Consider the following 25,169-nt stretch of genomic DNA (forward strand, 5'->3'; position numbering starts at 1 on the left):
ATGAATGCCGACTCTTACCACCTTCGTCCCGTTGAAAAAGAACGGGCATAATTAATCGTGGAATTCTCAAACAATAAAAAACAAAAACATAACAAAATAAAATGTTGACTAATCATTAGATACTTTCTTTTAATTGTACTCGTTTGAGTATGTTGAATAATAGACGACCACCAAAACTAATGGTGAATTTTCCTTTTGTTGTCCATGTGTAAAAGCAAGTGAAATTGTATGGAAATCGATATTTTTTTTTAATGTCATCTCAAGAAACTTCTGACGTCGATACGATCAAAACATAAAGTTGAAAACCCAAGTATCCACCTGTTCCAATAGCCGCGATTGTCACTCACACATACTTAACATTTTGAGCCTGAGCTCGACTATGAAACAAAGTAATGATGTATAAGAGCCTTGAGACAGACTGTGACGTTATCAAGCGTTCTCAATGACTCCATAAGGTCTTGCAACTTTTTGTGCTAAATTACGGGTTTTCATCGCCTTGTAATTATTAATTAACATTTATGCGCTATAAATTACATGGTAATACTTAAACAAAACTCGATGAATTGTTTGCATCAACCATGTTTCAGTATGTCCATACTTGAAATAATCCCATATAGTAATTAATATCACAAGTTAAACGAAATCACAATTTTATTTAGCCTTCAAAAGCTGCAAGAAATTCTGAATCTTGAGCCAATCCCAGTCCTCTATCTTATTTATTTCTTGTAAATCACAGTTTGTCCCTGCGTGTCCGCAACGGGACCAATTTACGAATACAAATAAACAAGATAAGGAAATACTTTCAAAATACTGAAACTTATTTACAAAAATTTCTTATTATAGAAATTTCAATAAACAGTTTATCAATTATTTCGTATTTTATCATCTTATAACTGTTCACCGTCTGACTGAAAGGAATCCTTCGGCGATATTTTTAAATCTCGAAAATCTTCACTATTGGCGAATGATATATAACAGCTACGGCGCCTTTATAGATGTTATAATTTATCACCAACATAGAAAAACTTATCGAGTTTTACAATATCTCGAAACATCAAACATTGAATTTTGTTATTTATTTATTTTAATTATTTTTTATTTTTTATTTTTTATTTTTTATTTTTTATTTTTTATTATTTATTTATTTATTTATTTATTTTTTTTTTCGTTCACAATGAGAAAAAAATCCAAAATTAAATTGAAATAATGCTGAATCCAATATCACAGCCATTTTCATACGCAACAATGAAGGAAAACGACGATAGCAGATATCATTGGCGATGCTGAAAATCTCCAATTTAGCGAAAGAATAGAGAAAAAGATGAAAATTGAAAAATTAATAATAACCCATCGAAGGAATTTAGAAACAATTTTTAATAATGTACAACTTGATAATCGTGTTTGATCGTCACCAATTACCAATGAGTAAACAATAAAAAATTGTTTCATTTACTAAGTAAATGAATAGCTAAATTATGAAAAATATTACTTCAAAACAATATAATTGTGAATAGGAAAATAATTTATTTTTTCGTAGTGAGAATTGATTAATTTTGACGTTAAATTTAATGAATAAATAACTAATCTTTTATGCAGTTAGTTATTTAATCGAAAGTAATATAATATGCATATATATATATATATATATATATATATATATATATATATTCATGTGCAAAACTTATTCTCACCACGACAGTTTATTAAAATATAATGATAATAGTAATGGTTGTTTGGCGTGCCGATACAAACACGCAAAACATAATACTTACATAGATATTACCTTTCATTTCACCCAGCTTTATCATAATAATCATGCCATAAACGTAATTATTGGCCATCCAAATTTTTGGGAATTTTATCATTCGACATCATTACAAATTTGGATTGTACTTGATCATATGCATCATCAAAGATTTACAATGAACTTTTACAAATTCACGATAAATTTTTGAAAATCCATCTCTTCTTTCTCTTGATTCGCGACATTTTGAAAACGCGATTTTAAAGAACCAAACCGGATTCTTTAAATAATTTCGAGAAAAAATAATTAGCGCTGCCAAATTGGCGTCGCCAAAAAATAAAATAAACTGTAAAAAATATTTTACAAGTTAAGCTTAATTTCAAACAAATAATTTAATATATAAAGAATTAAATTCCAATGAAATTATTTATATTTAAGTACACGATAAATTAATCGGAATGAACAGTAATTATTCATTATGATTAATTTTTATGTACAGGCTGAAATAATATAAAATGTAATATACAAAAAATCACAACAAATTATCAGACCTCACAATATTCTACGACCAAGTACTCTTATAATTCAATTCCTTAAAATAACACAATCATACACATACTTGTCATTAAAACCTTAGAATGAACTTATCAAACTACGACTTATAATGAACTTACACTTGTTAAATTTATACTTAAATTACAATCACACCTCATTAATTATATATATTTGTATACCAAAACATTTATGTAAATAGTTCTGTATTTTGATTATATTTTTTAGACTTTATCTATAAGATTTTTACCTCCTAAAATATTTTTATCTCTTAACATTGTTACCTCTTCACATTTTTAACATTTTAACAATGTTATCTCTTAATATTGTTAATTCCTTAATATTTATACCTCTTAACATTGTTAATCCCTTAATATTTTTATCTCTTCACATTGTTAACATTTGAACAATGTTACCTCTTAATATTGTTAATTCCTTAATATTTATACCTCTTAACATTGTTAATCCCTTAATATTTTTATCTCTTCACATTGTTAACATTTGAACAATGTTACCTCTTAATATTGTTAATTCCTTAATATTTATACCTCTTAACATTGTTAATCCCTTAATATTTTTATCTCTTCACATTGTTAACATTTGAACAATGTTACCTCTTAATATTGTTAATTCCTTAATATTTATACCTCTTAACATTGTTAATCCCTTAATATTTTTATCTCTTCACATTGTTAACATTTGAACAATGTTACCTCTTAATATTGTTAATTCCTTAATATTTATACCTCTTAACATTGTTAATCCCTTAATATTTTTATCTCTTCACATTGTTAACATTTGAACAATGTTACCTCTTAATATTGTTAATTCCTTGATATTTTTACCTCTTAACATTGTTAACATTTTAACAATGTTACCTCTTAACATTGTTAATCCCTTAATATTATTACCTCTTAATATTTTTATCTCTTAACATTGTTAACATTTTAACAATGTTACCTCTTAATATTGTTAATTCCTTAATATTTTTACCTCTTAACATTATTAATCCCTTAATATTATTACCTTTTAATATTTTTATCTCATAACATTGTTACCTTTTCACATTGTTAACATCTTAACATCGTGACTTCTTAATATTGTTATATTTGAATATTGTTAACCTATTAACATAGTTGCCAACTAAGATGTTTACTCAACATTTTTACCTCGCATCATTTGTACTTTGTGGCAGGTTTATAATTCGTGATTTTTACCTTTAAGAATTAATTGTATGTACGTAACATATTATTACTCAAGAAATATACCTAATATGATTTGTACCTAAATATAATTTGTATCTCGTTCGTATGATTGTTCTATACTTAATTTACTTACTAAAATTCTTACCTCCTAAAATTTTTACCTGATTTATACCTCATAGCTATTATAAATATTCTTAATTAAAAATAACATGTTACTTAAAACTATTATACTTATATTAAACATAGTTCTCATAGTACTCATAGTAAACACTATTAAAATATTCCATTCATAGATTTTAAATTCACAAAACTTATATACGTATAAATCTGATACACGGAGAACTTATACTATACTTATACAACTTACACTCAAGAATCTATATTTATAGAATTTAGAATTATCAAACTTACATAATTATTTCATTTAAATACTTGATAAATGTATACACATATATAAACATATTAATTACTAAAATTAAGATGTTATGAATTATATCAGAAAATACATTATCTTACCAATTATTCCTTACCTATTATACAATACCTATTTCGTTGTACGACTCGTAATTCATCTCAGTAGCATCTAATGGCGACCAGTAGTACAGATTCTTATTACACTCCCGATTCCCGTCTTACTCAGAAGTTGCGCGAGAAGGCAGCAAACGTCTTTTCAGTAACGACCGTGTTCACGCTTCAAAAAGGTGAGCGTATATTATAAAAATAAAACGATATCGATTCGAAAATTTTGCTAATCGAGATATTTTCAAAAGGAAAGCATCAAGATATAGTCAAAATTTAGTGAACTGACGTGGCATGCAGAAGTATATAAGCATAGATTCTTCAACCTGTAAATTTAAAACTAGTCATTTAAAATCATTATAATTTAAATAATTATAACAAATTCTCAATAAATAGAGAATTTGATTTGATAATTATTTAAATTATGATGATTTTCAATAACTAATTTTCACAACTACTGTATAACAAAATCTCATTTTGTAAAACAGTAGTGTTTCATATAACAAGTACCAATATTATATAATGATGAAATATCTATGATGTTCAATTTCATCAAAATATATTAAAATTTTACAACTTTAAGAAGTAATATAGAAATGAACGACGAATTTCAAAAAAAAAAAAAAAAAATTAGCGTTCACTTATATATTATTCATTTAATACATCTGAAATTAATTATAACCGTGAATTGAAATATTATTCGAAATGCATTAAAAATTACCCGAGTAACTTGCCTATAAAAGACAAATTACTAACGAAGTATGAACAATGATAACTTTAGAATTTATAAATTATACATATATTGTATTTATACGAGCGTATTAATATTATATATGCAATACAAATTTATAAGATCTAAAATTAAGACCAGCGGTGTGTCTGCAGCACCTAAATATATTTTATAAAATTTGTATTTTGTTAAACAATTTGAAACCATTGTCTCACAAAATTCTATTTATAAAATATTTTTTTATAATAAATATGATGCATTAAAAAAGGTAATACAAAATATTACATTTTTACTTAGCAAAGTATTTATCACATAGATTTACACAAATCTGCATGATAAATATTTTGAAAATGCATGTTTTCGATAATTTTATAATGTAACCTTTACATATCAAACCCAAAAATTACATTATTTGTCATCTTTGAAAAAGTAAGTCTTTCACAAGATCGATAATAACGTAATAATAGAATGATATTTAACTCATAATTTCAATAAATTAGTTATATATACTATTAGGGAAAAAAAATACATAAAAAAAAAAAAAACGAGTATCGTGTAAAGTCGAGAATACGCACTTTACAATATACACGTTTCACATAAGTATACATAACTAATTAATAAACTGTCTACTTCCATAAATTACATCATCATAAAAAGAAAACGATTTCTTCTTCTAAGAATCAGTATTTATGAAATATTAACACAGGAAATTCTATTTTTGTAAACTGTTAACAATATTCTATAACTGAGGATTTCAAACAGTTAAACAATAAATGCTAACAAGTTTAACAAAAACAATTTGGCCTCTGTATAAACGTGAAATATTGATATATTGATTTAATATTGTTAAAATAAAATATTTTACTACTACCAATTGGCAATAGGGAAAATATTTTATGTAACAATTGTTATACAAACTGTTAAAATGTTAATTTAATAATTTCATTGAATTATTAAATTAAATATTAACGTAGAGCTGCAACCTTACAGAAAACGAATATTATTCTAAAAATCACAATTCAAAGCGAGGAAAAAAACCAAAGGAAATTATGAATAATTTTACATTCATCATATCATATAAAAGAAATCAGAATTTTTTTTATATGAATATAAACATGTAAGATTAAGAACCTCGATGAGGAAAATACAAATACAGATTCAAGTAACTTATAAACAAGAAATTTATTAAAAAAAAAAAAAAAACAATTTATTCTTTTATAAATTACACGTCCGTTAAGTTACTCAAAACTATAATGACAAAGAATAATAATTAACACAACTCGATAATTTCACAATTGTCGGTTTCAAAAAAAAGGCAGAATTTTTTGAGAAACTAAATTGTAAAATTAAACCCAGGCTTAATTGATATAATTAAATCGGCTGATTTATAAAATTTTGCGAGATAAAATTTTATAAATACTTTATTAATTATTTCGATTAATCCAATATCAAGAACAAAATATCTTATTTTACAATATGAAAACATCTTGTCTCAAATTTATAAAAATAAGATATTAAGATAATGAATATTCAAAAGCTTCCCAATAATTAAATTAGAATTCAATTGAATATTTACAAGAGATCCGTAATTAATTATAGGAATGTACATTCCAATAATTAATTAAAAATCATTCGTAATAAGCCTTTTACATACACACGCTCGCTCGCTCGCTCGCTCGCTCACACACGCACACACACACACACACACACACCGTTAAATAAATGAATTTTGACAAATGCATAGAGAAACAATTTCACATGAATTATATACCTCCACATGAAACCATCAGACTATTACATTTGCCAAAAGGACAAATTTATTATTATTCTTATAATCTAAGAAAGTAAGGAAAGTGCAATATTCACCTTTTTAAAATCGAGAATAATTTCTCGTCGTGACCTTCTTGTTACCTTCTTCTTATCTCGGCGTTTCGTTTTGGAGACGCTTTAGAGTATCCCAAAATAGCAAAAGGCAAATATTGGGATATCCTCGGCGTCTCCTGGCTGCGCTCGCTCCTCCCTGCCGTTGTATTGGAAATTGTCTTGAGAAGCACATCGAATTTTCGGCGCTAATGTGGTATTTTAAAACAATGGTTCGCTGAAAATGTCAGACGAACCAAAGTGTACGGATTGAAAAAAGGAAGAGAAAAAAAAGCACCGTCACCACAGAGCAGCCAGGGGAGAAATTTTTCGTGAGAGAGAAAAATAACGTAAAAACGCGTTGTTAGCGCCAGGACAACAAAATAAACAGTTGTCGAGTCGCCAGTGAACGAAAAATACGGAAAAGTCGAGCTCGCAAAAACCGACCGAGGGAATATTGTATGCCCGCGCGTTAACTAAAAGCGCAAGCTCGACTCTTCGCTCCGATCGAGAAATCGCTCGACCGTAGCGGAATGTTTCATAACGGACAATCTTCGTGAAAAGTTTCCACTCCTTTCGGCCTAGACGACTTTTTTTTTACGGATCGACATCGTCTTGAGATAAAGCTAAACACTTGGGAAGTAAAAGGCATGTTGTTTTTCTTTTTTATGAATGACTGAATGATTATGAGCATAATTTTTATGATGAAAGAATGAGATGAAATATTTTACAATAATTTTGACGGATAATAATAGATACAATACCATGTAGTTACATTAAATTGTCCCTTTGTTTTTTCTTACTGTTTTTATTTTGCATCTAATGCAAATATTGTTTACGTCGTTGTAAGTTATGTATATATAATAATATATATATAAACATGTATAATAGCAAAATATTATGTCGATTGGAAAACAAATTTGTACATGTACATAAGAGTTCATTAAAAGAAACATTAATATTTCTTTTACTATATGTACGGGGTGTTTTACTTCATATCTATATATGCTCGAGACATGAGAAGATGCATATGCTATATCGTACACACGTGCATACGTCACATGTACTCGATTCCATATATATATTATTTTTTTTTATTTATTTTTTCTTTTATTTTTTATTTTTTTTTTATTTTTTTTTTTATTTTTTTTTTTTTTTTTTTTCAAATGATTATTATATATATTTTATTTTACTTTTTATATATATATATATATGTATGCGTTACGAACAAAGAAGCGAATTATGTACACGTGGTTAGTAAAAAAAAAAAAAAAAAGTAGGTACGACGTCATCTGCTCGTTCTGGTCATACTAAAACGTTTGATCGTTTCCTCACATTTGGCGAAACCATCAAACTTAGCGCTTTTTGCACTACAAAGGTAAGATAAAATTTTGAAGCAAGCAAACGTGTCTTGAATGTGAGTTAGAGAGTGTAGATTAAAAAAACACTACCGTAGGAAGCGTGGCATGCAAGACGAATTACGCAAAATCGCACAACGGTCAATATAATTGGGTTAATTACTTTTTTTTCTTGTTCAACGTAAGGCCAAGACGCACCACATAGGCATAAATATGCAAAGTTTTTGAGAGAAGGTATCAGAGTCGCTGTCGTCGTGAGAAAGACCGCGAGTCCGTCGAGCGAGACGAAACAAGAATCAAAAAAGATGGGGAACAAAGGGAGCAAGGGACGAAGACGATGTTGGAGTATAACAAAGATTTATGATAAAGGTGTACATGAGAGGGGAAGAACGTTCGAGGCTCGTTCGCGTGCAAGAGGAAGACAGGAAGCCCAGCAGACCAGAGTTTTGTGTACATATATATATATACATACATGAAATGCGTACATATGTATATATGCATATATATGTATATACATTGTCATCACCCTCGTCCGTTCGCTTCGTTCCCCTCTATTTAAGCGATCTTGATGCTCAGCGCAAGCTCGAGTACAACGACTTTTCTCCTCGACAACTCGAATGTTTCTCTGACCTGCGTGTACGCGAGTATATATATATATATATATATATATATATATATATATATTACAAACACGCAAACGCATTTAAAAGTAGAATATCCACTAGATCGCGTGTGCGTACATCTTGGCGCCACTTGAATGAATCATGTCATTTTCTTTTTCGTATGTTCCTTTTTTTTCTTTTTATATATGTAACACTCGTTAAGAGTTATTTTTCTCATATCCCTCCATTTTTTTCTCTACTACGTGTGTGTATTAATTCAACATAACTACCAACAAAAAAAAAAAAAACAAAAAAAAGAAACACGAACATAACTACGAGAGGTGCTTTCCGTTTCCTTCTTTTCATTTTTTTTTCCTTTTTCTGAGAGAAAAAAAAACTCGTGGGATCTGGGGGGATTTTCTCAAGTCGGTAGAACTCGGTCGACGACGTTGATTTTTCGCAATAAAAATTATGTCCAGATTATTGCGAAAGGGTTCATCCTCCCCGGCCGAATTCTCCGCGCTACTCACATTTATAAAGAACTGAATTTTTCACTACGCACTGTAGACAACGTGGTGCAACACAATTTTTTAAATCTTTTTCATTTTTAATTTTCAAAGGAAACAAGTACCAAATAGATTTCGCAATATCCCGACACAACCATAATACCTTACGATAAGCGATTCAACAAACTGCTGAATAGCGTAACACGTAAACAAAATTAGAAATGACGCGCCGCTATCATAATAATTGAATCGTGTAATATTGAGTCAATTTCAAGGTAACAATGATCTCTGACGATGAATAAACGACCTCCGACATCAATGCGAGCACACGATCATGCTTAATGATCAAAAACAGAACTACGCGAAATATACTATACTTTGCATATATATATATATAGATATATATATATATATATATGCGCATGTACACACACGGTGTATATGTCGAAAGGTGTATGCTTAACATTCGTAAATGAATATGTGAGTGTTGCTCGTTAGAGAGCGACACAAGCGAACGCAAGTAATTGGCATCTTAGCAGGCGAAAGTAAATTCAACGAGATATCATCTCCTCGCGAATACCTAGCGAAAATAAATAATAGCACTGGCATTGATGAGAGAGTTCGCTCCTCTCTCTCCGGAATTACCTTGATTGGTTCCCACGTTGTGATCGCCGCGACTACGATCATCTAATCATTATTACGGAAAAGTTGCCTAATTATAAATTATTATGCCCGTCGTTATAGTCTCGTTATTATACAAGGACATACAATTAACCGACGCCGCGTGCAACCACGCCATTAAAAAAAAAAAGAGACGCATTGTAGAGCTTTGTTTTGAAAGTTCAGGCTTTTGGCAAACCTTACGGTCCTCGGCGGGGCTTGCCAAGGTCAAACGCCAAGCAGGCAAGCAACCACGCCGTGGCCCTTTGCGGTTTTTCGTTCCCTCCGCATCGACTGCCGCCGCTGCGTTTTCTCGCTCGGCGGCAGATGCGGCCCACCACAACAAGGGGAACGACAAGCCTTGGCTAAAGAGGAGAAAGAGGAGGAGGGAAGGAGGTACACAGCTGCGCGTCTTTGGGCAACAGCATTCCTCCTTCACTTCGGCGACGTTGCCAAATCATATTCAATCGCGAAAATCGAAACTCGGTTCCTTCCTCCTCCTCGGTCGCCTCTTCAAACTCCCTCTCTATTCTCCGTATAATAAAAAATGCTCAGTTTCCGTTATTGCTTTGCAAAATAAAAAATACGTTCTTAACGTAATGTAATCATTTTAACAGAAACGCATATTTGCCGTTTAATACGGTTATTTAGGTATACGGCGAGCATGTACGTATACTCGTCATCAGTCATCTAGAAAATAAGATTTTCGATAGACTATCTATTATAAAAGTTATCTCTCTCCGCCCCTACTATAGCCGTGTTTATTCACTACACCGAGCATTTCTCGGTCGACATCTGCGCGCAAGAGCCTAGAGACGAGGCAAATCGAGTTCATTGCTCTCAAGACAATCTATGTCTACTTGGGTCGAGGAGCGCCGCTGCTACTACTACTACTACTACTGTCGCTTCTTTAGGTATAAAGTACCGTTATACTACGAAACGCAACTTTCTATTCGTCTCTATCTCTAAACATCTATCTATATATCTCACTTTCTTTCTATCTCTCTCTATCCCCTCCTCTCTCTCTCTCTCTCTCTCTCTCTCTATATATATATATATATATATATATATATATATATATCTCAACCTAACTATACAAATATCTCTTCCTCTATCTCTTTCTCTCTCATGATATTGCTAAGGCCATACGAATTTGGCCCGTTGGAATTTTCTTGATCAAATAATCTAGTGACGAGTAGGCCGAGCGAATTTCATGTCTTCCTCGACCCACACACGCGCACGCGCGAATACCTAAAAAAGAAACAGAGAACACGCGAAAAAATTTGAAGACAGAGATGGTAGGTAAGGAGAGAGAGGAGGTGGAGGGGTCCGTTGAGCGGAAGGCCCTCCTTCGTCACTAGTAAAGCTCGTTTCTTTCATGGCGGCGGCGGCGGGCGTGCGTCGCTTATTCCCCGTTCAAGGCCAACGAGTTTTCGTGGGAACATTCGCGCGCGGTTACTCCTCGGCACCAAGAGGAGGAACCTCGGAGGCCAGCCAAATCTACGCGCGCTGCTTCTTTTACTTCAACTCTTACTTTTACTCCTATTCTTTGTTAGAGACCAATTAATTTAGTATCCATAGTATAATAGAATAATAATAATACTAGTAGTAGCAGTATAGTTTAGTAGTAGTAGCAGTTTCGTTGTAAAGATGTAGTAAGATGGTGGTATGGTATGCGCTGCTCTCGTATTTCCTCGAAAGCCAGAGCACCCCCCCCCCCAGCGACCGACACGGCGAACGGTAAAAGAATGCCACTACGGGATAAAAAGGGAGTCGGCCTTTTGCAGTGGAAAATTTTGCGAATTTTTATAAGAGTTAAGAAAAAACACGACGTATGCACACAGTTATGTGCGCACGATATCCGCGCGTGTTCAAAAGAGAGAGACAGGGACTGACTAAGCTACGACGCGTGGAACCGGATATCGTCTCTCATATTACATTCTTAAGTTACTCTTTAAGGCGGTGTTGTTCAAGGCGACGAGGGTCACGAGGGAGTGGGCGGAATAATAACCAGCGTATGATGACTACTCTAATTCTTCTTCGTCGGCATTTCGTACGACAGAGAGAGAGGCGAGTATGTATGGTACATATATATCTTAGAGAGAAAAGATAAAATAAAATAAAATAAAATAAAAATAATAAAAATAAAAATCAAAATAATATAAATAATAATAATAATAATAGTAATAATAATAATAATAATAAAAAGAACGAGAAAACGATAGAAGAGAAGTGTGAAAGAGAAGAAAGAGTTTTTATCGAGGACTGCAAAGCACGTCAAAACAGTTGTTTTGCTACTATGCCGGAAAGCCCGCAGGCCCCGTACTCTTTTACGCTGTGCTTTCCTTCCATTTTGACTATGTACAAAAATTTTAATACTAATAGCAATATTATTATTACTAATAATAATAATAATAATAATAATAATAATAATAATAATAATAATAACAATGATTATTAATGGTATTCACGAATCTGCGATAACGAGTAATAATGACCGTAACTTGGAAAATGAATAATCTACATAGAATAATAGTATAACCAATGAAATGGTGATTTTTCTTCATTTGCTCAATGCAATTCTGTTTACGCACGGCTGTTTACTATTGCAATTGTCGACTGACATAGCATAATACACAATATAATTATTATAATAAAAAAAAAAGGAAGCTCTATCAGAGACCGCGCTACGCTTGAAAAGGATCGTATATCGTCAATCGTCACCACGATTGCACCACACTGCCCGACAGCGAAAAACTTGGGCCACCTCGAGCCCCTGAGCAATGGGCACATACGCACACAACAAACACACACACACACACACACACATATTTATTTATTTATTTATATAAACTAGTAATTTATAGACATGACAACAAACAACAATCATAAAATGTTCTCATAGATTTTCCAGCACCGATTTGCTACACAAACACATTTTCACCATACCGAATGAGTCACAACAAGCCATTATACATGACAATTTAACTATTGCGCAGCAAGTAATTCAGAGTGTACTACTATACTACGGCTGTTACCATATCATTACCGGGGCAATAAAAAGCTCTACGAGAAATGACGACTCATTCGGTAGGCACGTAAAACATCAGGGCGTCAAACCGGCGTGTGCGTATCTCTGGCACAGGTCAGTGCCCATTGTCGTGAGGTGGCCGAGGGGCGCTATGGTAATTGGCGTGGATGAGCCTACCTTGAGAGTCGCGTTGGGCTTGGGCGGCTTCGTGCGCGGCGAGGAAAACTTCGTCTTGCGATCCGGGCGGTCCAGCTGCGGCACCCACGCCGCTCGCATTCCAGCTATGTGCCACGACGCGAGACCTGTTGAGTCATCGCGTACAAAATAACATCCTCTATTATAGAATCCTTTTTTGCGGCACAGTGGCTCGCGCGAACACCCGTTCGTTATTCCCCGACAATTTACAATGAAGATAAACTTGTATATATCCAGCCTCCCACCCTCCCCCCACGCAACCATCACCACACCACATCCTTTTATTAATCTGAGCGATATCATGATTGTTACTTTCTTACCAATGTTACGTCGTGTAAATACGCCTCGAATTAATATTTACGAAAATTTTATTGTTAATAAAGGTAATTGCTCATTACACGATGTCGCATTGGATGGCAATTACGTAATAATCACAATAATTATTAGAGGTAATTAATCAAATCCAGGACGGTGTGAACAAAAATCAATGTCGAATCAGCTGTCTAAAGATATTTATTATTATATTGAATAACATACACATATATATTAACTAAACAGAACTCGTAATAAACCGATAGTCTAGGTGAGACTATTATACATTTTATATATCATACATGTAAATAAATTGATAGAGATTGCAAGATCGCATTATTTAAACAGAAATAAATGGAATTGAATATTAAAGAAATCTTCTAGGCATGGTAAAATTGTCTAGCATTGTAAAGGTGCGTGCCTACGTATTAAAGCGAATGGTACACGACTATTTAGATGCAACTTTACGAATCCTAAATTCATGTAATGAATTATTAATTTAAAGCATAAATATAATCAACGAATAAAATTATTATAAACCGTAAGGTATTGACAAAATTCTAGCAATATATATATATATATATATATATATATATATATATATATAGATAGATAGATAGAATTTATTATAATTGTTTCAAATCTTTCCACTCTGCAAAAAGACTGTCAAAACATTTAAGCAGAAGGATATTAATTAGAATTTTATTCTACCAACGAAGCGAAGAAGCAGGGTTATGTTAAAATAGCACCCTACTCTTTTAGACGTTGGAGGAGCATGATTTATAAACGAATAGTAGTTACCCACCCACCCGTCCCACCGGCTATTCTCTCGATTGAACAATTTCAAATTAATAACAATTATCGACACCAGTTCGTAATAACCAGTGCCACACGGTCAATAATCACAAGCCTTATATATCTACAAAGACGTAAATCATATTTATAATTATTGTTGGGAGTCGGTAGCAAGGTCGTGGGACTGTTGCCTCAATCGCCTACGCCATCTCCTCACGACGTTCAACTTTTTCAAATAAAACTGCAAAGTCGACCGATTGATGCCATATAACTCCGACGCTTGGGTTGTGCTAATGCCCTGCTTCAGAATAGCCTCCAGCGACATCCTAACCGACTCTAAGCTATACTTCCTGCCGTGCTTGCCGGCGAGCGAGCGTAGCAGCGTCTCCACGGCTAATTGATGATCGTGCGCAACGATGAAACGCACGCCGCTCTTGGAACGAGACCGCGAAGGAGAGATCTTTGTACCGCGACCCGACAACCACCCACCTGCAACGAGGAGAAACAAACCCAAACTCTAGTACCGCCCACTTTTTTGCCCTTTTTACTTTCACACGACCAAAGGCTACTGTTAATCGCTAATGTTAAAATTACGAATACCACCAACAAATTTCAATAATCCTATTATTAAAATTATATAGACAATAGATGAATAAGTATGTGTGTGCGCGCGTGCGTGATATACGTTGCTCCATTAGTTATAAAATTTCGTTATATTTACAATAAGATTGTAAGTAAAGAAAAATATCTCATGTGTTGATGATATGAAAATTTCTCTTTTTATACGGACAATCGGATTATAAATAAAAAGAACTGAGAATGTAGTGGAATCAAATGTAAAAGTGAACGAAAGAAAATTCATTAGACTATTAACTACTCGTCCGAGTAGTAGTCAATTTCATAACAAACATTATGATCTAAAGTATTTGCTAATAAATGATTTTTTTCAACATAAAATCAGAATTCTACAATGATGGGGAATGGAGAAAATTTAACTTCAGAAGTTTCTCCCATTTCAACATAAAAATGCATGCTTCAGAGCAATATTTTCAAGAAAATAGTCTTTCTTTTTTTTTTTTTTTTTTTTATACCGAATTTGCATTGATCCCATATGCATAATCAGCATTTAAATATATTATGGAATAATTGAAAATATTATTAATTCCAGAAAATTTGAATGTTAGTGCTGTTTTCGTGCATTTAATTTATAAAGTAAATGAAACCCGGTATCAAGATTACAATAGTTCGACGAAAATTCTCGACAGAGGTTTTACTTTATAAAGTTAAATTACAGAAAAGTAAATTTCTAAACTATATTTAATATAACATTTTCAACCATTCCTTGTAATTAATTCTTTCTATTTATTCTGTTCTTAATCTGAATGTGTTGAAATATAAACAAACTTCTCGATAAGATTAAACTATCCCATTGGGAATTTTAGAGTATTATTAACTTGTAAAATATCAGTTATAACTTTTTATAAATATTTATAAATTAGAATTAAGTTTCTAATACTTTTTTAATAATTTCAATCGTATCTGTAAGTGCAAAAATTTGTAGTGGTACTCGTTTAATTAACATAGAAATTAATATAGACGGAAACGTAAGCAACAAAAGGGACCGATACAGCAATCGACAGTTGTGCATCCCAAATAAAACATTAAATAAATTCAGATAAAACGTGAATTTCCCATACCGTATTTCTTAAGCAATATGATTTGAAACAATTGAACGTCGTATTTTTTATAAATCCTGTGTCCCACTCAGTACTTACTGATCTAACTTAGATATCTGTGATTTGCTGTTCTCGACATTGATTTGTTCTTTAAAAGGTTAAAAATTTAAAAGGCGACTGATAGACTAGAAAGAACAAGTGAAATGAAATTTATTTCATGCTTACCAGGATGTTGGGAAGGATCGTGACTCGGGCCCGCTCTACTATTGTCTTGTTCCATTTCGTTGAGGTCATTCATATCATCATCCAAATTCGTAAGATCTTCCACACTCTCCTGGTCATCCAGGTACTCAGACTTTGGCTGTATCATTTCATCGCTGGGCTCAGGTTTTTCAATGGGAATCTACAAAAATAAAGCGCGATACCAAGCATTAACAATGTTCATACAACAAGGATCATCCTCAATTTGGACAATTATTCACGATTTATTTAAATAATCTCACCTGAAGCATCTCGTCAGCGGGTTTCGTGAGTTGCTGCATAAGAGCTGACCTGCCGATCGAATCCGCAGGATCGGCATGGCTTTTCTCATCCGCGACTGGCGCGACTCCTAGCGCTGGTGCACCGATATTTACGTCGCTCGAGTTTGATGCTTCGTGATTTTCCATCGAGTTATCATCGTTGCCCACACTTTTTTTCCGCAACCTCCTTCTTCTCCTGGTCGGACTTTGTGATCCTTCCCTGTAATCACACGATAATGTTAGAAAATTCAATGAAAACTTCAAACGATAATTTCAACTGCATTCCATTTATTTGTACATGGTAAATAAATTGCTGTATTCTAAAAATATACGACGTTGCGAGAAAATTTACTTTTCAGCAAAATAAAACACGATTCATAAATTTAAAAAGAAAAAAAAAAAACTTGAAAATTCACCGACTTCCTACTTCTAATTTTATCAACATCGAACGCGACATTGACGAAACAAATAAATCGATGCAGTTAAACGAATTGAACGACGTTATCATCCGTGTCTCTTACCTGGAGGAGAGACCCCTGAGTTGAGGGCTGGCCGAGTCCTCGGGCAGGTCACTAACGGAGACCTGCTGTATACTCTGCCTAGGAACTTTGCTGTTCTTCTCTATGGTTAGACCGGAAGACGCGTGTGGAATGTCGACCGCCGACAAGGCCGTCGTCGAGCTCGCCGTTTTCAATGGCTTCGTGTCGGGTTTGCCGGTCGTGGCGCCGCCGCTACCCCCCGTTCTATTCTCCGATAGGCCCTTTATTTGTAGGGACTCTGCTGCTTTAAGCAGAGCCGGCAGCTGGTCTTGGGATATATTCACCTCTCCCCTGTACATGTAGTCCATCATGGCCTTCAGTTCTTTGAATTTTACATCCTTGAGTATGAAGACTGGGTGTTTATCGTAGTGTTCACTCAAGAGACCCTGTAATAAAAAATTGTGTTCATCTTTACTTCACTTCAAAGAATTAACGAGTTAAACACGGTTGGTAAGTTTTTTTTTTTTTTAACATTAATATTGTCCTTAAAAGCAGTGTTTTCCTCTTACGCATTGTAATAAAAACAAAACCTAATAATAAGTAAATCCGTATGGTATTTCCGCTAGTGGAAAAAGCCAATCTAATCTGCTTATTATTAATGAGTGTATATAATGAGAGTTACAACTCCATATCCGAACGTAGTTCCATCCATCCATGCATACATTGCGTGGCTCCTCGTTGCGGTAAAACCGAGTAATCTCCAATACGAGGCAAAAGAAATTTCTATCATCTACTGCTCGACCTAAATATTTCAATTCCATCGAGTCGCGTGCGCGCGAACACGACTCGAGGAGAGGTGGTTAACACCCATAAATCACAAAAGAGATAAGTGAAAAGAGAAAGACTCAAAAAGGATAACATTATTATAAAAGTGCGCTGCGGAGCGAAAAGAGAAAAATGGGAGAGGGCATTATAATAATCATCATCGTGGAAGCGCGCTCAACGAGCTGCGCAGGAAGGCAGAGGCGAGCGACGTCCTACAAAAGGTTCAACACCGGTCGAAGGAGAGGGCAGAGCAGCGTCAAAGAGCGAGAGGAAAAACGAGGCTTGCGCGTCTTCCTCCCCACTACAGCCTCCAGCCCAGTAAAATCCAAGGCAGGGCAGGGGAAAGAGCGAGTGAGCGTCAGCGTAAGCGTAGAGTGAACGCGCGCGAGCGAGAAATAAAGAGAGAGAGAGAGAGAGAGAGAGAGAGAATACAAGTGCCCTGGAAAGCGGCCATCTTGCTTTCCCTAGGTATTGATCAAGAGAAGAGGATGTCGGACAAGGCGCGAGTAGTGCGAGAAGAGGGGAAGAGCTCGGTTCCCCCTGCTAACGCTGCCTGTTTTTACTGTCTTCGTTCGCAACCGTTGCCTTGCTTTTGCCCCTGCCTGTCTGGGCGGAGGCAGACTGTGTTTCAAGAGATACTTGTGTAGATGCTTGCGCCATTTTGTTTCGACAGACTCGATCCCTCTCTAGCCGCCGTCTGTCTGTGCCTCTCCCTCTATTTGGTATTGATCTAACACGAGAGAAGGCTTAACACCACTGCTGGGACAAAGAAATTACCGTCGAAGACGAATACGGAGAACTCGATGCTCGATTATACAAATAGTTTCTTATTCTGCTTTTTGTTATTTAAATTTCATTGCGATTCTTACATAAACAAAAAGAAAACAAAAAAAAAAAACAAAAAAAAATGGATGTAATGAAAACGGACAATGAACTTCCGAGAGAGAGAGAGAGAGAGAGAGAGAGAGAGAGAGAGAGAGAGAGAGAGACATATAACGAGAGACAGATAGACATTGGAGAGGAGAGGAGCATAAAGAGCTTTTAATAACCGAAGCACTATCCAAACGTACGTACATAATTGTACCATTTAATTTTATCGGTTATTAATTTTTTCGAAATTTAATCCGTACAGTATCCGGTCTCGGTTTCGATTTCAGTTTCATTTTCAGTCTCAGTTTCTCTCTCTCTCTCTCTCTCTCTCTCTCTCTCTCTCTGTCCGTCTCTCTATTTGCATGTGCGAGCGGCGCATAGTTACATATTGGTAATTGCAAGAACATTTGGCCAAAGTATTGATCCCGTTTGGACTTGTTCGAGTTCTCTACATATAGACAACTGCAATAATTACATCATCATCTATAACTTTAATAATAACCATAGGAATGATCCACTCTTAAAGAAAAACTGCCTTATACATAAATATATGATGTTACTTGGCAAATTTTGAGTACCACGCTCATTGTTCATAAGCCGTTAAAGTTATGAACATTGACTAAATTTTGTACGATTAACTATCTTCAACATTACAAACTATGAAGAACTAATCCCAAGGTACCAACAACTTGGCTATTATTTAGTAGACATTAGAGGCTCGTCGTTTCTAGATAAAATATTTCCCGTTGACGAGCGTCAAATTCCAATAAATCAAATGGCACGGGATGTAACATTGCATTGATTAATTAACTCACCTCAAAGTACGGACTGCAGGCGGAGAGGACGACTTTGTGGGCCTTTAGGTATTTCCCCTCCGCCGCCAGCGTGCAATCAACTAGCGTGCCGGACTCCAGTAATGTGTCGAAATTCTGTATTAGAGTGGATTGGTGGTTGTTCCACCTAAGGCAGAACTGCTGATCGTCCTCCATCATCTTGCGTTTCTGCGGAGCCAAAGCAAACGTGGGATAGATATAAGCCCGGTGAGAATCGAGCCTGCGGGCCTCGACGACTACCTCCGTGTCGCTCTCAACCAAACTCCGCGTGTCGCGCACATTGAATATTTGCAAGCGACGACAAAAATTCACGACGATGACGACGGCAACGACAACGAATACGGGAGATAATCCGTTAAGCTGCCGATCAAGTCACGGCGGGGAGGGACGGTCTATGGTTGAAAAGGGGAGAGGGGGGAGAGCAGCAATTGGAGATAGAGCAAACAACAGCGGCGATAGTGGTGTGGTAGTAGAGCAGCAACAGCAGCAGCAGCAACTCGACAACGAGCGATGCCGCGCCGTGCAACAACGGAAAGCTCCGGTCTCGAGCGTGGAAGCTTCCAAAATGGCCGAGATGATGCAAGCGCGTCGCCTCACCGCGAGCCGCCTTTCCTTTCCCTTTGTACGTGGGTCGCGCGGTAGCGGCGGCGGCGGCGGCGGTGGCGGTGGCGGTGGCGGTGGCGGTGGCGGCGACGGCAGCAGCAGCAGCACGGCGAAGGCCTCCCCTCACGCCCCTAACGGTACCGAATGGGAAAGCCGCGGTGGGGCGGCCGACAACGCATGCGCGACGGCCCCGTCGCGAGGAAGGGACGCAACCATGCTGCAACGCCGCAAAGTGCGGGCTTGCCAGATACGAGGCTGGGGCGGAGCCAGGGCGGCGAGCGATGACGGCAACGTCATTTCGCGAAAAAGCCCTTTTTCGGTGGCCCAATGGCTTCACCCCACCGACTCCACCGCCAAACCTATGGCCAGCCCAATCGCGAGCCCTGGCAAAAAAAAACACCGGCGACCCTACTCGCGAACAATCGAACGAACGAACGAACGTACGACCGTCCCCGTCCCCGTCATCGTCCTCGTCCATGTCCACATCCAACCGTCCGACCGTATCCGTATCCGTATCCGTAACCGTAACCACCACCACCGCCAGCGCCACCACCACCACCTAATTCAAAGAGCGATCAGTGTTTTCACCGATTTATCATCGAGAGCGTTATTTTGTTGTAGCATGGCAATAGAAATTAATAAAAGTCGACCCCCCGATCGATGGGCGCTTTTAAACGATCGCGTGGTGAACCATAAAGGATTAACGTTGGAGGCAGACCGTCGTCAACGATTACATCAAACCGCGGGACGACGACGAGAATGTAAACAAATGGGGAAAACGAGATCATCACCGGCTTCCAAGATATCTTTTTATTATTCTTCATTGATGATGAGCCCATGCTCATAATAAATGCGTTGCATTTACGAGCATCGATATCCCGTACATAGTTGTTTGAAGATTCATTATTAAGGGAATGATAAAAACAATCAAAAGGCAAGCGTTTGTTTCTTTTTAAACCGTTTCGTTAGTTGCTTAAAAAACAAAAATTATTTTTCAGTAATAAAGTCAAAGTGGCAGTGTGGTGATTAAAGCAGTGGGAAGAGTTGATATATCACCGTCGAGCAAAAGTTGAAACAACAACCCATGTCATTTGTATAAAACCCATTCAAAAATAAATTCGAACAACAAAATTGGAATTAATGTTAATCCGCTCAGTCCCTCCCCCTGGTTACCCCTTCCATCCGCCCACCCACCACCACGGCAACACGCATCAAACAAAGCACAACCACCCTCCTCTCCCATGCGACACAGTAAATTAGCTATCGATCGCAAATTTCCCGAGGGTAAGCTCACTCGATTAAAAAAAAAAATTTGTCATTACATAAACAGAGAGAGAATAACGCTACACGTACAATAGCTTCGCGCCTTAGCGCAATTCGCCGCGATCAATAGTCCCGCCGCCGCTACAGTTGCAGCTAAATAATGGTTGGACGCGACGGGAGTGCGGGAGGGACTAAGATGGGGGGGGGGAGCAGGAGGGAGCGAGTACGGCGACTGGCCATACGCATTAACACGAAGCGAGATGCCGGCAATGCGCTAGGGCATACATGGCACGCGTGCGCACTCGTGTGTGTACGCGTATCGAGAAAGCCGCGTACCGCCGGTACACAGGCTCGCGGTGGTTTCTCTATGAACACGAGCCGGTTAAGACAAAACGCCAAGACGTTGCGTAATCTATATTTATTGTCTGCTAAACGCAAAATTGCGTGATCTCCGTAATGAATACGTCGACGTATTCGCTGTCCCGCGAGGCCCAACGATTTTTCGTTCCGCTTTTTGCGGGCCGACGGCGTCACCGCAAAAACAGCAACAATGAAAAAACTACGCGAGTAGTAGTAGTAGTAGTCGACCGACCGGCGTCCAACGTCGTGGAATGGACTCGCCCGAGGGGCGGAGGGGAACGGGTGGTGGGAGGAGTGGGAGGAGGCAGCAAGAAGAAGGCGAGAGAAAACATCGCACCGTGAGTGTTGGGGATAAGGCATAAGGCAGGCGAGCGCGCGGATGCGCCGGTTGGCGGAACTCTCGGTAAAGTCGATTCAATTACTCGTCTATTTGAATTGTTTGTTTATACTGCACCGACTAGTGCTTATGACACCACCGGTACTCTGTTTTAGCATTGTTTTACGGTCGACAATGTTAAGGTTCGCGCTGCGATGAAAGGACGATGAAATAATATCATCGCAGCGAACTTCATCACACGAACGCGACAAAAACAAAAAAGGAAATGCGAAAATGATGGATTGCCCGTGTGTCGAACTGGCAACGTCGGCATTCGTAGCGCATTTAATATTAAGGCCAACACATGCCTTACGAATACAATTTACTATTTATTTTAAAACGATTATCGCCGGCAATAGAACATGGACTCGTCCAGCCTATTATCAGTTTATTCTCTATCGTAATCATTATCGTACTAAAATGAAGCAAATGAAAGAATATTTACAAACACGGAATATTAATCAGCGAGGCTGTTATTCAAGTTAAAAAGTTTGTTTATCCGCGATCTTGAGAAAATTCTAATACGTTCGCCGCTATCCGGCAACCGCGGAGCAAACATGGCCGACCTGGAAGTTCAACTCGAACAAAATGGCGAGAGGGAGTTGAGAAAATTCATTGGAAAAATAAAGGCGCGAGATGCAGGCAATGATGCGTGAGTCGGGACCGAATCATTCAGCCGAGACAAAGTGCATTACGGTGCAACACTGATAAAATAGCCGATGAACTCATAAGGAATACATTTTCCGCGAGACAGCGACAAAAAGGTGGAAACGCCCGTAGTAGAACCAAGGCTTTAATAGCCAAATAGTGGAATCCGGAAGATAGACTGGGTAAGGGGAAGGGGGGACAGACGTCTAACGCACGAGACCGAGACAGGAACCTAATAATCGGGAGGAAAAAAAAAAGCCTTAAGAAACGTGAAGAATTTGAAGATGATAAAGGTGTCGCGTAGACGATACGAAGCCGGTAAAGATAGCCACGGAGAAAAGAAAAGTACGTACGAGGCTAAGGAGAGAAATTAAATGAGTGAAGTGTGTTCGCGAATGAGGTAAATAGTATGATATTCGCCATTGTCCTAATTGCGTGTCGGGACCTCACACGCACGCACGCACGCACGCACGCACGCACGCACGCACACACACGCACACTCACCTTAAATCGGCGCTAATAAGGTACGAAATATCACAGGCAGCGGCGCGTCGTTGAGGATAAAAAGCAGTCCTCCGAGGTCCCCCGTCGTCTCAGGGTGTCGTTGTCGGCTTCTGTGCGCCACGCTCGGGAGAATTTAAAAAAAAAAAACTATCTGGCGGCCCGGACGCGCGGCCTCGCGCTCTCTCCAACAGCCCTTCGCTAACAATGGCGTGAGAGCCTGCCTACATAGACGATAGGGGATAAGGGACGCGAGAGGGCGCTCGTGTAGCTTTACGCCGCGATTTTCTCTCTTACAGGGGGACGACAGCGTGGGGCATGGGTCGACGAGGGACGTGGGGGGAACGGCGGTGACGGCGGCGGTGACGGCGGCGGTAGCGTCGACGGGGGAAGGAAAAGACGGCGGATGCTCGCTCGCGCTAGCCGTCGTCGCCGAGCAAACGGGCTCGTGGTTACATTGGGCAGTGGGGGGGGGGGCAACGACGGCTGAGGATAGCGTCGGCCAGGCTGACGACGGTCAGAATAACCGTAGCGTTACAACGGCGCATGCGTCTCGATTGTCCAGATATCGCTGCTATACAGTGACGAAGAAACGTGGGAACGAGGTGGCTCGAGGTGGGAGGGAAGGGATGGCAGCAAAAGCGCGAGCGCACGGGGAAGGAGGGAGGACCGTATGTGTTTTATATGTAACACACCGTCGGGAAAATGGTGGCTCATCCAAGAAAATTTCGTAGAATTTACGAGGGCTTTAAGGAGGCACGCGTTACAATTTGTTACTATCGCAACGCCTTAATTTATTACCGATTGTTCTTTCAAATTTTCTATGGAGCTTATATACGACGAATATATTGGTGATATATACCATTTTATAAAATAAATGGCGTCATTTTTCCGTTAAAAAAAACTCTAGATATACATACATATATATATATATATATATATATATAATATATAATATATATTATATCGTATGTAGGAAAACCACGAGCTCCTGGCATATTTATAACCGACTTTTTGCTAATTTAATATTCGTGAAATTGGTAAACAATTTAATATGATCAAAAGCTCAACAATAATAATACTTCAAAAATCAAATTTAAATGAATATCTGGTCATCGTTACAATTTCTCCCTCCCTCTCGCTCTCTCGCTATATATATATATATATATATATATATATATATATATTTATGCATGCATGTATGTATATCAAAGATAAGTAAAATATTCGTAATCCATGAAGTTATAACGTATAACATTTGTATCGATTTACTTGAGATTGACAAAAACTTGGAAATAGAATAAATTAAATAACCGATTCTCAATCTATTTATAAATTAAAATATTGTGCTTTTATTAGTATGTGAAATATGTAAATGTTGCGCCAGTGACTATTTACGATAAGCCTCAAAAGCCCAACGATATTATTCAACGTTTGTTTCTCTCTTCATGGACGCGTAAATTTTTATGAAATGTATACGTTTATCGTTGTTACTTTACTATATTTATTTATAACCAGTCGTATTTGCATTTCTACGATTAAAAAAAATCATGTTAAACAAAAAAAAGAAGTTCGCATAAATTTGTAAATCGATGCAAGAAAAAATAACGATGACCATAATAATGATGATAATACTACTAATAATAATGGCAATGAACGAACAATGAACAACCTCTCGATCGTTAATAACAAAACTCCAATTTACAAAACAAAAAAGAAAATCGATTATGTAATTGAAGGGACGGAGGACGGAATAAACTGCCACGCATTAAATCTCGCTGATTGATTATTATTGTGTTGGATTAAAATCGCCCGAGTTGACAAGAAAAGATTCGAAAATGCGACCTAGAACGGCATTTGAGTAAGGAATGGAAAACCGGCGTCGTCGGATTCCAAGCAAGTGGACTTCGGTATGTACGTAATTGCAAGATGCCATAATGGCCGCCAATGCCGACTTGGCGAGGCAAAATGGCGTGAAATCCAAGCTCGAAAGTCCAGTTAAAAAGGAAGGAAATCCGCAAGTGAAACCATCGGGTATCCCCCCCCCCCAATCCCCCTCGCGTATATACCAACAGCAATCTAACCCCCTCCTCGACGATCGTAATCATAATCATCATCGTCATCATCAACATCATTATAATTATC

General features: G+C 37.0%; 1 protein-coding gene across 1 annotated transcript in view; it reads right to left on the reverse strand.

Moving 5' to 3' along the window:
- LOC105364514 (uncharacterized) overlaps positions 1–25,169 on the reverse strand; it is a 484,373-nt gene that overhangs the window by 458,544 nt on the left and 660 nt on the right. The window contains 7 exon segments of the mRNA XM_011502449.1: positions 12,945–13,034; positions 13,037–13,069; positions 14,223–14,558; positions 15,971–16,148; positions 16,249–16,486; positions 16,788–17,191; positions 19,256–19,441. Of these exon segments, the coding sequence (XP_011500751.1) occupies positions 12,945–13,034; positions 13,037–13,069; positions 14,223–14,558; positions 15,971–16,148; positions 16,249–16,486; positions 16,788–17,191; positions 19,256–19,432 (1,456 nt within the window). The 5' untranslated portion in view covers positions 19,433–19,441.

The sequence above is a fragment of the Ceratosolen solmsi genome, unplaced genomic scaffold, assembly GCF_000503995.2.
Source record: "Ceratosolen solmsi marchali unplaced genomic scaffold, CerSol_1.0 scaffold10, whole genome shotgun sequence".
NCBI classification, from domain to species: domain Eukaryota; kingdom Metazoa; phylum Arthropoda; class Insecta; order Hymenoptera; family Agaonidae; genus Ceratosolen; species Ceratosolen solmsi.